Source organism: Rhyacophila brunnea, unplaced genomic scaffold (genome assembly GCF_057557595.1).
Source record: "Rhyacophila brunnea isolate RB1 unplaced genomic scaffold, BYU_Rbru_1.0 scaffold_7, whole genome shotgun sequence".
Lineage (NCBI taxonomy): Eukaryota > Metazoa > Arthropoda > Insecta > Trichoptera > Rhyacophilidae > Rhyacophila > Rhyacophila brunnea.
In genome coordinates, this window is record NW_028233339.1 from 4,937,255 (window position 1) to 4,954,055 (window position 16,801).

The following is a 16,801-nucleotide window of genomic DNA, read 5'->3' on the forward strand; positions in this document are numbered from 1 at the left end:
ATAAAGTGTTGTACATTTATTTCAACTTACCTCTAAACTTACTATTTCACCTGTATTCAACCAACTCTGAATGCGAAGCAGCTGAGAAGTAATGTCAAGATGGCGATGGCAGTGATACATGATTCTATTGCACATTAAATATTCTTCATATTATACATAATTTAAAAATACCTCAGATATCAGTGGCGAAGGGTGGAGGTAGGCTGTTAAGATTCGTCATATATTTCTTCTTTACTTACTTATCTTACAGAGTAGGTTTGTATTAACAGATATTGTTTTTTAAGAGAAATGGATGTCGGCCACTTGCTCAACCTATTAGGTCCATACCCTGACGGACACAAATTGAAAAACAATATGTGTACTTGCCAGACCCAGGATTCGAACCTGGGACCCAAGACGTTATAGTCGAACGCTTAAGCCGCGCGGCCACGGTGGGTGAATATATCGTCGTATATAGTGCACACTAAACTTTGTCAGTCATACTTATTCGTTTTCAGCAGGTGGTGCTGGTTAGTTTTTTTTAATTGAATGAAACCTTGCCTAAACCAAACCATAATAGTTTAGGTATGCTATGGGCGATCCGACAAAAATAGTGAACACTTTTTCAGTCATACTTATTTGTTTTCGCTGAATTAAGAATACATATTACAAATGGTGTTAGTTTTTTTAAATTCAATAAGCCGTGCCTAACCAAACCATAATATATAAATAATAATCATCTATCTATAAAATTATATATGGTTTATTGGTATAATTTATAAACAAATATTTTTTGACTATTATCTACTATGGCTTGGATTGTGCAGGGTTTAATTGAATTTAAAAATAATTACAAGATAAAAAGAACTTTTTATATACGTTTTTAAATTTTCTGTTGAACATATAAACTTGACTTGACTAGCTTAAACAATCAAAAAAAATTGTACTTGAATGCATATTCTTCCAGGTAGGCCTCAATCCTGTAGCTCTTCTAACACCTTACCGAAAGCCAGCAAGAGTGTTAGAGGGCGATATGCTTTGGGGTCCTTCGAGAAATGTGCCGCTCTAGATACAGTCACTGAAAAGATTCGTAATCTCTGGCACGATAATGGCCCATGTGAGCATTGTCAATGCAGTCCGGGCCTGGGCCTTGCCAGCATTTAACACACGGATAATATGGTTAATCTCCTGTTCGGACAGCAACGATTTCTGACAGGTCATAAAGCGTTCGGAGCCATTCATTGGTATTGTACAGTATGCAGTCGATGAGATACTGACTGATCAGTATAAAGTGGTTTCCAATGTGATTTTATAAAGTTATGATGCAGATTTGCCCAAACTGAAGGTGGGCAATGTAGGTACAATTTTTACTTGATATCTACATGATATTTTGTTAGTAAGTAATATGATGAATATTAACAAAGTGGTTATCGATCATTTGCTCAGTGAAAATAATCAAATGATATTATTATGTATCTCTCAAATCGTGGACATAAATAATAATGGTTGATAAGGATTCAAAAAAGTATTTTGTTTATTAAACATTCTAATAATCTGAGGAAACTTAGTGTGTAGGTAGGTACTCAACAAGAAGTTAAACGGTGTCTCAGCAAACTTGTCTTCAATCTTGTTGCGTACCATCGACTTTATTTATTTCAGCAAAATGAAAACCATATTTCCAATTCTTATTTTTTAATGGTGGATATTGGAGATCATGGACATCATCGGACCTAGTATTGCCAATCGTACTATAGTTCAGTGATCATATGGCAAAACCTGATATGTGCACTTTTGTTAATTGTGCAGGAGAGCTGTTTTAAATTTAGAGATTGTTTGAATCTTTCTGGCGAATATGTCTTTTGAAAATAATATAATGTAACGATGTATTCGAAACGAGTTTTAGATATAGAATAAGTATTTCAAAGTTTTGATTCCCCACGTTTGGTAGAAAAAAAGATTTTCCAAGTTATCATGCTATGCCATCTTATGTTCCAATATGTTGTAATTATATGGTAAGATAAACTAACATGATATGTGAAGTAATTGGATAATAAAACTTCAAAAAATAGCTTGAAAATATATATGTTTAATGCTTGACACTGATTAAAAATGTTACATAGATACAATATATTGATACAGACATTGGCATAAAATAATATTTTCAGAGGGTTGCAAAAATAATTCCTAATGAGAATTTTCCGTTCCATGAAATAATATGAATTCAATATTAGGTATGTTCTTACAGGTAGATATACTAATATAAAGAAACGATTAAATCATTAGGTATATATTTTTTTTAAATTTCAATCCTTAACAATATCTTCTACGTCTACATTTCTCTCAAGTTCATTACCATCAAAGCCATCTAATTTTTAACAACTTCAACTTATTTTATTTATCTTATTTGCGATGAATTTGTGAATTTATAAGTAGTTTGAAAAAGCAAAAAAAGTATTTTGGGACATTTTTATCACTTCAAACGGCTTCCGATCTCTGGCCACTCTTACAAATTGGAATCAGTTCTTGTCATCAACCTTTTTTTTGCTATCTCTATTCTTGAATGGTCACTATCACATTCGAGTCTAGTATGATAGGATAGAAGAATTAATTTTTGGTCAATCAGCTTCTTCGCCGAGGTATTTTTTATAATGCATAAGTAAACATACATGCCACATTAATATTTCTGTTCTGTCCATCTGCAGCATCTGAGTATGTGACAACGTGTTTGATTTCAGGTGAAAGATTCATGATTTTCTTAAATACACATGATGCGATGTCATTAGAACCTCTCCACCGGTTGACTCGTGCCACATTTTTACCTTCGGAGAATTTTTGAGGAGAACATTCTCTAATAGTTAAATTGTACACAAATAATAATCTTTTATAGTACACAATATTTATGGATAATAGCAGACATGGTAGAACCTGTTGTAAACAACTATAACAAGTTAGTTTGATCTTTCCTTAACTGTAGTTTTATCTCCTGATTTACTGTAATAACCTTTATATGCATCAATGAAATGTGCATTGTGTTGTTGGGAGATTTCATTCCTTGCCTCTTTGATAGATAAGTATATAACGTTTACATGTAATATATTCATCGCCCTATGTATCTAAATAAGGTTTATTGAATTTGAAACCCGTTTTGTTAAATACATCATAATATGCAGTTTTCACACTTCCATTTTCCAACTTCATTGTTTTTTATTCACCATTACATAATTTGAATATTTAAATGACTTGGTAAGCATATTTAAATAGGAACATCTTCACAAGAGTAATGGCTCTCGTGTTTTGGACGCTTTCTTATAAATGCCTCGATTTGGACTCGTTCATCAACCTATTTTTTTTTTTTTTTGTGGATGTCTTCCTCTTAAATCTTGTCCATGAAAGCCAGCTGGCGATGAATTTGTTAGAATGAATAATTATTGTTGTAGTATCTGTTAATTCAGCACCACTATCTGACGTTTGAGGATCAGATTCGACGGATTTTTCGGGACAATTAATTCTTACACCGACTTCCGGATTATTATTGATTGCACCTGATGGTATAATATACCATATATATATTACAGAGAGAGAGAGGGATTTTTAAAACTACATTACCTATGAGAGTATTCCTCTAGTAGATTTATTAGGGTTTTCTTTATCCTGCTGATTCTTCGTTCTTCGTTAGTTCCAACCATCTTGTCATCTTAGTCATCCTATAGGTACCTTAATACCTACCATGATGTTAGCAAACAAAATATCGCATGACAAAATCACAGTATTGGCAGATATTATTTTTTTCATATTATTATACATTTCACTCAAACCTTGGAAACGAAAGATGGCAAAATGAGATATTTTGCTTTATACGCTTCTTTCTGTCAACTTTCGAAAATCAACATTTTGGGGATATAACAAAATGCCAACGCTCATAACTCCAATACTAGTGGGTCTACGATATATTAGGTTTTGCCATCTTATAGATCTCAACGAGAGGAGTCTGAAGATAGTGATAACTCAATTTCGTCAAAAAGTCGAGTTATCAGGTTTTGTCATCTGAACACTGAGTTATAGTATCTGTACTATAATTTTAGTCCGCGTACTATGTACGATATAAAAAAGGTATAGTACGCCCAAAATACCATAATTATTTGGAAAAATATATTTTTATGTTAAAGATTTAAGGTAAATGTACCAGTAGTTGACCTTTTTTCAACAAAAATGCCGAAAATAAGAAACGTAGACGCGGTATTGCTCTAAATTGTAAAGTTCAGACAAGTGAAGCCATCTGTAGTCGGATTGAGGAACTAACACATCACCATATGTCATAGGAGCGTCATAGCAGCTATTTGAAAACAACACATCACGCCGTAAGCATTTTATTTTAATTTCTTAAGTAAATTGTTAAGGATATCAGTTGATGTAAGCATATGGCAATTTAATGTTTTTGACTTCATAATATCAAGTTAATGCATTACGGGCAGTCATTATATTAAAGTATCGAGATCATTTTTAATTTTTAAGTTATATTTACAAGGAAGCAAGTTTGTGGGGGGGTCATCTACTGAAACTTTTTAAAAATACTTTTTCAGTAGTTGACCGGGGGCGGTCAACTACTCAATAAATTAATTAAAATCATATCACTTAGTTTTGAACAATTTTTACATTCATAAGTGTGGAACGATGATTATTTATTAATTAGAAGTGTCCAGGGTGGTTCTATCCAGTAGATGACCTAGGGGTCAACTTTTTTTTTCAGCGACGGGTTTTGTGTATTTTTTCAGCATTTTTTCTTCGAAAAACAAAAATTTCTTGAATTATAGCCCTGAATATATAGCAACTGAATGAAGCAGGCCAACAATAACTGACAACTTACGAGAAATAGCGACGCGATAAAAAAAAATGCAGGGCATCACGGAGGATTTACTTTGGTCATTATAACGTACCCGTATAATTAATAATGTTAGCGTTAATTTTGACGCAAATTGCCTACAATTCAATGCAATCAGCCTACCTCACATAAGGTAGGTATATAGGTCAACTACTGGAACTTTCAATTTTTTGGATGGTCAACTACTAAAACAGCAACATGGTTTTGAAAAATTGGACACAATTTTTTTGTAACAGACCCTTTCTTAATTTTTGTCTTATCATATTAATTAAGACATTTGATCCATTATGAGTAGACTTGCTTTGCCAACATTCGGTCTAATGCTAAACGTTAATCGTTATTTTTGTTGAATTTTTTTCTTAAGTGGTCAACTACTGGTACGTTTACCGTAATTTCGACATTAAAAAGTACTAAAATTTCAATATTTCTGTATTATAAATTGATACAAAGTTTTATAATTTCGTAATAAATCCGAGAAAAAAAGATGCTGGAATGAGGTAATTTAGGTGGAAACGTTATTTTTTTTAATTCACCGGGAAACATTTTTCATCGGAAGAGGTAGGTACTTAAATAAAAAGGGTCTTGTGAGAAACAATAAACCCATGCATGTTCAACAGCAGATGAACGAAAAGAACATTCAAAAAAAGTTGAAATTTCAACAATAATGGGTGATCCAGGTAAATGTAAATGGACCTGATGACAACGCATAGGTACTATATTTTTTGCCGAAGTACGATAATTTTATTTCTTTGACTGCGTACTATAATTCAGTGAGAAAAAGATGGCAGCACTATCATCAGCTGTGTTGTCGATGAAGTATTTTTGTCTATGGTAGAAAATGGACACTTTTTTGTCATATTTGAAGTGAACGTTTGACATAAGCCAAAGCAAAGCAAAGCATTTATTTGACATGGCGTCTACACCAGATTTAAGTTTGGACGATATTATTCGCAAGAAACGAATAATTCCCATGAGAGGAAGAGGAGGGTTAGTACACTTCGATAAATAAATTGAAACTTGAAGCATTTGTAACTCAGAATTATTTTTTGTTTGGCACTTTCAGCACGCGAAGAGGAGGTGTTGTAAGACCGCAATTTAAAAACACAACAATTGTACCGAAATCAGGGCCCATAACTTCTAAACGGGGAGGTTTTATCAATCGCCGTGGTAAACCACCAATGATCGGTGATGCGAGAAATAAAATTATTCTAAAAAATCGGACGAAAATCACCGACGCACGAGATAAACTAGCAGAAATCGCCAAACATAAAGATGCAAGAGTTAAACTGGAACAATTACGAATGAATAGGGTGAGTAATGAGTATCGTTATCTAAAATACTATATTCGGGTTTATGTATTTAGTGCAGATGTTAAATTAACAAATTTCGTTTAAAAGTCTTGTTGACATTTGCTCAGGTAAGCATGTCCACGTATTGAATCTAATGGTTTCACTAAAGCCGCGTTGACACGGTCCAAGTGACAGCTTCATACTATTTATTCCTATCCAAGTGCACTCGTATGAGACATCTTCATACTAATCATTCCTATCCAAGCTACTTGGACTGCGTCCTACTCATCCAAGTTAACTTGGATAGGAATAAATAGTATGAAGCTGTCACTTGGATGAGACATCTTCATACCAATTTCATTCTTCAAGCGTAAGCGAGACGCGATGTTGTCATTGTATGGTGTTATTTGACAAGTTGTCAAAATTGGTAAACGTCAAAAATGTTGTCCGCGTTGTAGTTCGTTTTTCCGGCAGGTTCGCCATTATCGTTCTACTGCGCAGGCGCAGATACCTCAGGTTCCAACTGTCGCCTGAAAATTTGGAAGCTCCTGAACTTTTTTGATCCATGCTTGCAACTTGCACGATAATACTTTTATACGTTTATACATTCATTGTATTATGGCCGCCATAATATGTACAGTCAACGATAAATCCATACACCTCTAAACGATGTATTATTTTCTGTCAAAGTTTCAGTCGAACTTGGCTATTTCAATCGGTGGTACGTCTTAGCCATGTTAATTATTCTAAATTATTCAATTTAATATTGTTGCTCACCAAACTGACTAACCTTGTAAATTAAAGTTTGTTATTGTTGCATTTTCAGGGTGGGAATAATAATGTACAAAGAAATATAGGCAGTAATGTAACCATTCATAAGAATAGAAATGGAATCAGTTTAAAAACAAAAGGAAGGATGAACCGAGGTATGTACATTAATTACTTATGTTTCTGTGTTATAGGGCATTTTACACATCTGTAGATTTATGCGAAAAACATTACCATCATGTCAAGTGACCTCACAGTAAGCTGGCGCTACGAGCAAAAAGTCTGCAATGTTGTTTTACTTATCAGACTTATGAATAGCAATGATGCACATTAAGTGATGTTTTAAAAAATGGCAGGAGTGCAGCGCACATGTATAATATTAGAAAAGCCGCCACTGATTTCTACCATAAAGATTGATTTTTATTCAACTTTATCAAAATTACAGTCAGTCAGTAGGTATATGGGCTGTTTTAAATGAAAAAATCGTAAAAAATACTTCCATAACATAGGAGCATTTTCGTGACAGATGGTGTGCACAAAATCTGGCAAAATAGTTTCATTAGTATTCACCTATATGTTTTTATTTACAGTAGGTAAGCCCTCGACTTACGCGAATTTGACATACGCAATTTCGTAGTTGCGCGATTTAAAAAACAAAGTATTTTGTGTCATCCTATAAAAAGAACAATAATTATAATCGAAAAAGCTCAAATCATGGATCATGTAAAAAAAATCGGTACCAATGTAACTACTATAATTACCGAGAAAAGAAGAATTCCAATAAACCATATTATGCGCTCATACAGTAAAAAGCCTTGAGTCTTTTTGAAGAAGTGTAAAAATGATGATAGTGTTGATGATACTCATACATTCACTGCAAACCACGGATGGTTTCAAAAATTTAAAGGTGTCTTATAGGGCTATATTTATTTTGCAGGATTTACAGATTTAACGAGACAAGTCCATTCATCACCTTTAATGTTAGCGCCTTACCCATCACGCAATATTCAAATGAATCCGTTGATACCAATGTCTGGATATGACATGGATGTAGTGATGGATTTGGAAGAAGGTTAGTGTTAATAAAACTTATTAAATTATTTTTTTTGTATCGTGTGGTGGCACATCGCTAGTGGTATAATGTTTACTCAGTTGGAATAAAACAACTTTCCATTTACCGAAATTAATTGTATTTTCATTTGATGTTATTGATTCTAAAGAGTAAATTTTTAGCATATTATAGAATATTCAATAATATTTTAATTGAAGCAAATCAATATAAGTCACAATCTTTTGGCTCGTGACCTGTTGACTTATCGAAAGTTTTCGAAACTAAATTCATCTAATGTACTTTCTTCAGCAATATCTAGAGATATGATTTTCTTTCAGAATACGTTCCCGCTCCGTTAAAACCAATCATCAGATCGGTGGACAATGATATGCCGAGATATCTGCCGCCGCCTCCGAACTTCCCGCTGGTGGCCCGATCCAGAAATCTAAAACCGATGCGAGACAAAACAGTCCTCGGCGATCGACAGGCCAGCCTCAATTTAAAGATAGTAGCTAAAAATAATGATGCGCGGAAATCGTCGCCGATCAGCCATGGTATCTTAAAAAGGTAGACAAATCAACTACATATCACTCAGTCATTCTTATCTCATTCACCCGCTGTTCGCCTGTATAGATTCACCAGTATAAGTTGTCCGCTGAGTGAAGGCGCCACACGCCAATATTTGATATATCATTCGATACTTTTTATAATGTGATAAGCTTAGTTCTAAATTCGACCACTGGACGATTTATGATGATATTACTATACCTATGAGTTCTCTTATACAGAATGTCAAAAACTGATGTAGAAACATGTTTGTTGAATAGTACAGTTAAATTTCCAGTCCGTATTCAGATTATAAATCATGTTCGGAGCATGATTAACATGTGATTACACAGCATTACGTGAGTTAATTGGTTGTTATCACGCTGCGTAACTTTCGACAGCAATTTTAATACATGCCGGTATTCTGACTCGTAAATGGATTTTTTTGTGTTTTTACAAAAAAAAAAAAAAAATTTAACATGCATTTGGAAAATCTTCTTTTGACTATGTCCGACCCTAATAGGTCACATGGGCCTCGACAGGGTGAAGGTTTGTATTGACAGTTTTTTTTTTTTTTTTAAGAGAAATGGATGTTAGCCACTTGCTCAACCTATTATGTAGGTCATACTCTTGACTCCAAATACAAATTAAAAAATAATATGTGTATTTGCCAGACCCAGGATTCGTACCTGGCGAACCTGGGACTCACGACATTATAAGCCGACGCGTAAGCCGCTTGCCCATCATGGGTCATTCGGAAAATTTGCTCATATTGCAAGACTTGGCTTATTTATCATGTTCAAATTTATTTAACAGTATTACTCATGTAAAACACTCGCAGACTGCAATCTTAAGGCCCACAGGCTCAAAGTTGGTCAAAATGGAGCTTTTATGGTATTTTCAGAGCATAACCCTGGACATTCCTTAAACGTTGTAGATAATCTATTTATATAATTTTGAAGCCTTATTATCCTTTATATTTATTTTAAACATTTGATGACTACATAAAGTATTTTTTTTACATAAAATAGTATTCTTTTAAACCTCTCGGTCTAATGTTTTAGAATATTCATAGGAAGCGAGGTATACCAGTATTAAATTTACCAGTTAATTATATTATGGAGTAATTCACGAGGAATGAAATTTTCGAGGGTCAGTTTGTTCTTCTCGACAATCTTGTGTACATAACAATAACACTCATTCTGTCAGGATAATAACATGTCAACTCCATCTCAACCATATTCATTTGATGATTAAAAATTTAACATATTGCTTGGATTGTAGATCACGACGAAACGAAGAGCCTGTCTATATTCGAGATGTCAGTCCACCGAGCCCGGTGTCCATCTTAAAAAAACGGCCATCGGCTTCCCTGCGCAGCCGCTTGGAAACCCCACCTCCCCGCCCCTCCACTCTTTCGAGACGTACACCGCACGTCCCCTCACAGCGAGCACCCTCTCCTAACCAACCGCCCGGATACAGAATCCTCGTGAGCAATCTTCAGGGCACAGTCACCGGCGCTGACATACATGTAATTTGATTATTTTCCTAATATTGGTATTGAGAACTAAATAATGCATAACAACCACTTAAAGTGAAATGATAATAGATGCTAGGGATAAATAATATTTTAACGAATGTATTTTGTATCTTTCAGGAGTTATTCGGTGATATCGGTGAGCTTCTGGAATCTCGATTGGTGAGGCAGGGCACGGCAGAAGTAATATACGGCTCGTTGAAAGATGCGCAGAAAGCTGTTGACGTCTATCACAATCGCCAACTTGATGGACAACCCATGAACTGCTTCCTTGTCAATCCTCGTAATCCAGTTACAACAAGCGGTCGGCATGGAGCTACAGCTTCTAAATCTAGGTAAATATTGTATTCAAATCAAATTATAATCAACGCTTACTTATTTGTATTTACCATAGAGTTTTGATTATCACTACAAGGATTCATATTGTATTATAACACTTGATGGTAATTCCAAATCATTTCTTCTGTAAAAGACCAACAATCTCATTTCACCTTGGTTGTTGAGTAAACCTGCATTAACTTAATTTTTTTACGGAGAGATTTTCCGAATCACAGTTGAGAGCTTTTTGTATCGTATGCTCTCCCTTCTCCCAAACACAACCCGCAATTAGTGCGCATGTATTGCCATCTCATTAATTTTTTTGGTATTCCGACGTTCGGACCTTAGAATGAAGAGAAATATACAGGGATGAATTTACCATGGGGGGGCTAAAGCTCGAGGCTCATAATCTAGTAGAACCCAGAGACCGAATATTAAATTTATAACATCCATGACACATCGGTGAAGAAAGATAGCAGCCCCCTCCGGAAAGCTCTTGTAACCCAATATCTTGAGATTTGAGTGAATGTGAATGAGTTTGTACTAGTTTATGGATTAATTCAAGACTTCATCGAAAGGTCAAAGATTGAGAACCTCTAGAAGATGGGAGCCAAATTATAAATGCCTACTTTTTTCAGTACCTGTAGCTAATTACCAAGGAGAAAGCTCATTTTTCGCACTGCCATGAATTGAAAGTTATTATTTACACAATGTGATTGGCCAACATCGATTTTGCTGTATTGTCAACAGATTCTGATCAAATAATATGTGGATAATTAATACTATTGACCGAAGGTACTTGATCGAATTTGAATTTAAGTTTTAATTGAATTGAGTTAGAATAGTACAAAACTCAAACGATTAAAAATAATAAGTAAACAAAATAGCAAGAAGAGTATTGGTGGCACTTTTAGCAGTGGATTGTATAATTTTGAAGGTGATGGTGGATCTAGGGGGGGGGGGGCGATTTAACAGGATGCCAGACACTGACTTTTTATGATGTTCATGATGGCTCCTTGGTCTGGTTGCACTATCACTCGCACGGTATTGTTTGTCTGGGTTACCCGGTTCGTGGCACTTGACGGTACACTGTTGATTTATGATATTATATGAGGTTGATGAATGATGATGATTGTTATGTGAATGATGATAGCCGGTATCACGGCTTGGCAGGTATTCAGAAGTATATCTGGGACAACGATCACACTATATCAAGCTGATCCGGCCTTGGCCCATGAACAACTTCTGAATCAGTCTGTTGTTTACGTGGTGCGGCAACACGCACCTGATCCTATCATTGAGCTAACTCACGCGCGACGGTGGTTTTGGAGTGACTCCCGTTCTTCGCACTTATGGTCGATTAGTGACCCGTAACTGCCAGTCACTTGGTCTTGTGGCAATAATACTGGATTCGGGGGTAGGTGAGGAATAAGGAATGACAGCCACCAAATATGGCGCAACCAAGTATTATTAAAAGATGAACATTTATTGGTGTTTTTTTGGGGACCCCAATACGGCATAGCGTAAATCCAACCCTGCAAGAAGTACCTTTATATAATGTCATTTAAAACAAAATTTTATTAAAAATCTGTCCATATACTGCGTTCAAACTGGGTCATCGCCCATCACCGGTACAGGATATTATTTGAGCATAAACATATATATTCATAATCTCTTGTTAAAACACACAATGGTTTATTCCATCATTATATTATTAAATAATTTGGCGTGAAAATAAAAATAATGAGTGCCCATACTACTTATATGTTGTTTTATGTTTCAGCACGTCACGTGCCCCACCGAGTAAACCGACCCTTCCAGCCAGCAGCAACTCAAGTGTAATCCCCGACGTGGATACTTTCTATAAAGTATTATTTAATAAACATTGATTGTCTGTTAAACAGCCTGTAAAATATTTGAATGTCTCCTTGAAAATCAAATGTACAGCTTTTAAATCGTTTTTCTTTACTAATATTTGGAGTGTATGTACCGCTATGGGTAGATTTTTTTCTAATATTGTATGTCGTAAGGAAATAAATAGGATTTTCATTTCAATGTTTTTTTATATCCCGTACATCATTTTCACGGTTACATGTAAGTTGTACGTAAAACATTTCACCGTGGCACAGTTCGCCGTGAGCTTTTATATCGGAAAGAGGTGACCTTATACTATCCGGTCTCCAATTTTATTAGATTTAATATGAACATTAATTCAATTTTTTTTCATAGCTGATTTTGGCAAAATTCATGATTTATTCAAGAATGAAAACCTAACCTAACAAATAATACAGTATATCTGCTATTTTCAAAATTTGTTTCCTGCTGGCTTCCTGTAAAGTGTAAACTGACTTGTTTTATCCAGACTTGAATTTTATGTCAGTACTATACGACCCAAAGAGGTTGGACGGTCTCTAATATACGGCCATATATTTCACGGCGAACTGCATACGTACAAGTTTCCTGACCACCCCAGTGACCCGGTTGGTAGAGCGTCTGTATGTGAAGCCGACTGATAAACAATATGTTGTTTTTTCAATGTGTGTTTGATTCAGTGTAGATCCTCAATAGGTTGAGCAAATGGTCAACAATCATACCTCATAAAAAAAGTAAGTTAATACAAGGTTCATGCCTATATAGTATTTTATACGTAAGTAGGTCACGGATCCAACCCTAAACTAAAAATAAAACATTAATAGGAAAAATATAAATAGAAATCATGTAAGGACAAAAACTTTTCTTCTTTAGTAATATTTACATAATAAACGGGTTTTAGGATCACAGGGACGTACCTATCTACAAAACATTGTTTCGAGATAAACACAAATAAATATATTATATTGGTGCCATGTTACATAAATTTGAAGAAAGTTAATAAAAATGTCATCACAAGATAATTATTATTCATTATACATAGAAAATTATATTATATATTAGAAAAAATATATATATGACAATAGTGTAGTGAAACAGTAGTAAATTTAATTATATAAGTTGAACAATCACAAACACCCAGGCGTTGAGAAAATCACATAAATATATTGTATCTTCACCGGGGATCGAACCCGGTGCCTTACGCACTGCACCACGAGAGCCGCCTAAGATATGATCACCTGTCTCGTCCACAGCACAGATAGTGTCGGATTAGTGAGATTCTCCCGTAAGTATCTCCTATATATTATTATCCTACAGCTTTGCCCGTTTTGGCGAGCGATTGTGTGCCTTATTCATCATGTCTGATGGGTTCAAAAAAATAATCGGTTCTCGGATCGTTTAAAATGCGTTTTCCATAGTTGACACCCGCATCATTAGTTTCCATACCAATTCAGTGATTTTTGTTCATTTTTCGATATATTTTCGATCGACACGTGACTTTATTGACAACTGATATTATGTCGGGGAATTTATTTTTTCACAATGTTTGCAACACTCACAAAGATGGCCGCTTTAAATTTAAAATGCGTTTTAACCGATATACAATCAATTTTCATAAACTAATCATAATAAGATTAACCGATAAACATATTAGAACTGATTTATTTATATTTTTGTGAATTAAGTTCTTTGTTTTAAGTTAAGTTTCTACACCTCTGACAGAAAGAAAGTCTTTTGACACAATGTATTTATTAGGCTATGTATACTAAATTACATTATTTTTATTTACTCACCACATATTTACTTATCGGATGCATATGAGTAGCTTCAATAACTCAATTTATAAGTAATAAATTAACCATAGTTTTATAATAACAAAGCTATTTTTGTTAATTCTACTTTATTGACTTATTTCCATTGGCAGCTCTTTCGTAAATAACTCGATAAAGTAGAATTGTTAACAAAAATAACTTTGTTATTAAACCCAGTATAATGGATTTCTACCACGTAAACGCCAGTTAAATTAGTTAACCATAGTAGATATTATTCTTCATTTAATCATTGTGACAAGGCCTATTTTATGTGTAAACAAATATCTAATATATCGTGCAATTAATTAGACAATTTAGTTAAATTTAAAAATAGTGGGAATATTTTTTTTGTAACTTGGCGTCTGCGCACTTTATGTTTCTCATTTTCCAGCAGTGCTGCCAACAGTATTATAATAATTATAGTATTTCGTTGTTTCCGGCACAATATATCCTATGTGGATTTTAGCACATTGGGAGATAGCAAAGAACAACTGTTTTAAAAATTGTAGACAGAAAGTTTTTATTTATTATTATTTTTATTAATTGTAGAGATACATTTAACACATTGCTTCTAAAAGAAAAGTGAATTTTTTATAAAATTTTTATTAAGAGCGACTATTTTTCCTTGAATTTTGCACATAGGATTTATTGTGCGTCCTGTTTACTACACATAGGATATCGTGTGTACTGACTAATTTTCTTAACATAGTCTAGCTCCAGCACTATAATGGAACTTATTGATACATCCTGATAAAACACTTTGAATTATTATGAAATAAATAAAATATAAAAGTACCTACTCAAATGGAACAGTGCAAAACTTAAATCCATTAGAATTTAAATACAAATTCCATCAAGTACCGTCGGTCGATAGTATTAATATATTAATATGTATATTGTTTTAGCATAAAAAAATATTAGTTATAAAAATATAGCATTAAACATTGTTCTTGGTTTTGATGACCGATCGGATATTATGTATGACTTGCAACATGAATAATGTACCTACTATTAATTGATATGGTAAGGCATCATAGAATGGATGATGGTCTTTATCAATTACATATTTCAACTCCTGGTGATGCTTATATTTTGATTAAGTCAAAGGAAGCTGATTTCTGTAGAGTGATGATAGTAAGTATTGTTTACGCCTTATATCCTTCACCACCGCGTCTTCTACTTTTTTCCCAGGACGCAAAGATGCCAAATTTGTGGATAAGGACTTATAATGCACATTTTTTATAATAAATGGCTGTTTCTGAAATATCACTAGGTGAGTATGTATAATATTATGGGAGACTTGAAAATTATGTTCTACTACGAAAAGGGCATTACCCGTTTCCATCAATGTATTTCTTGTAATTTTGAGCCTATTGATTTCCTACAACTTGGCTATGAGTTGCGAGAAAATAATTTGTATCCAAGACAAATGACGAATGAACCTCTACCAAATCATTTAGTTAAACCATGCAAATGTAATTCTTACTGCCGTACATTATCATCTAGTTATAAGAAATCGGCTTTGACATGTATATCATTGTGCAAATCTGTAAGTAGTGTTTGTAAAAACTGTGATCATGATACTTGAAGCAGTTTGAACACTTGACTTGTTTCTTTTTTTAATAAAGTGCACTTAGCGTGGTTAGTGGTTATCGTTATTTCATTTATTCGACTACCTATATGTGCAACCTACGCTGTTTCTGGATTGACCATTATACTTAAACTAATTTCATATGCATATATATGGTAAAGAAACCAATTTGGGTGATTTTATACAAAAATATCACTAAATATCAATAATTTAAGCCAAGGAGGATCCTAAGAATCGATAATTTTGAACACATTGCATTACCCGCTATTTTTATTTTTTCAATGGGACGAACCGTTCTACGACCATGCCGATGGCATGGTACAGCTATTGCATTTTAAATCAATCCCTGATTCGGTCTTGGTTTTATTGAAGAACTCAGAACAATTTTTGGTGGATTATAAGAAAAAACATTAAAACCTCAATAAAAAAAAATTGACCAGTAATATCGCCTGGCAACGTCGACATTATATATCTTTGTGACCCCAAAAACCCATTCCAATTGTCAGAATGCGTTCCGCATATTATGTATACGAAAAGTCTATGGGATCCTGCACTATATCATGCTCGGAAAAAAATATCCTTTGTGATGTGTTGTCACATAGGATATTTTGAGATGCACGATTATGAGTGTCGGCACATGGGATTTATTGTATTTCAGTTTATTTAAGACACAGAATAAAATAATCACATAGGATATATTGTGTTATACGGAGAAAAAAATCCGAATCGAATAGTGTAAATAACTCATTTTGCCTAAAAACGTCACATAGGATATATTCTGCCGGAAACGACGATTTGTACTACAATTTTGGTCCGCTTCAGTGTTGCCAATCGTACTATAATTATAGTACATTACTATAATTAATTTAAACCCGGGAAAAATGTAAAATACTATAATTTTGCGCCAAATACCGTGCAAACTACCGTGGCATCTCTTTTCTTCCTACTGCATACAAAGTTCTGTCGAACATTATTCTCGAAAGAATTCTGCCATATGCCGAAAACATTCTTGGTGACTACCAATGCGGCTTTAGACGAAACCGCAGTACTACCGATCAAATCTTTACACTGCGCCAAATCTTTGAAAAGAAATGGGAATACGCCCAAGATGTACACTGTCTCTTTGTAGATTTTAAAACTATTGATAGAGAAGCTCTCTG

At 34.1% G+C, this 16,801-nt stretch overlaps 1 protein-coding gene across 1 annotated transcript; it reads left to right on the plus strand.

Annotated features, from left to right (window-relative positions):
• The first annotated feature begins 5,671 nt into the window (after positions 1–5,671).
• Positions 5,672–12,422, plus strand: LOC147064395 (uncharacterized). The gene is made up of 8 exons (XM_085958303.1): positions 5,672–5,845; positions 5,922–6,168; positions 6,974–7,073; positions 7,853–7,987; positions 8,305–8,533; positions 9,797–10,043; positions 10,170–10,384; positions 12,151–12,422. Exons 1-8 carry the CDS (start codon positions 5,769–5,771, stop codon positions 12,254–12,256), a joined length of 1,356 nt encoding a protein of 451 aa, XP_085814429.1. The 5' UTR covers positions 5,672–5,768; the 3' UTR covers positions 12,257–12,422.
• Positions 12,423–16,801: the final 4,379 nt, after the last annotated feature.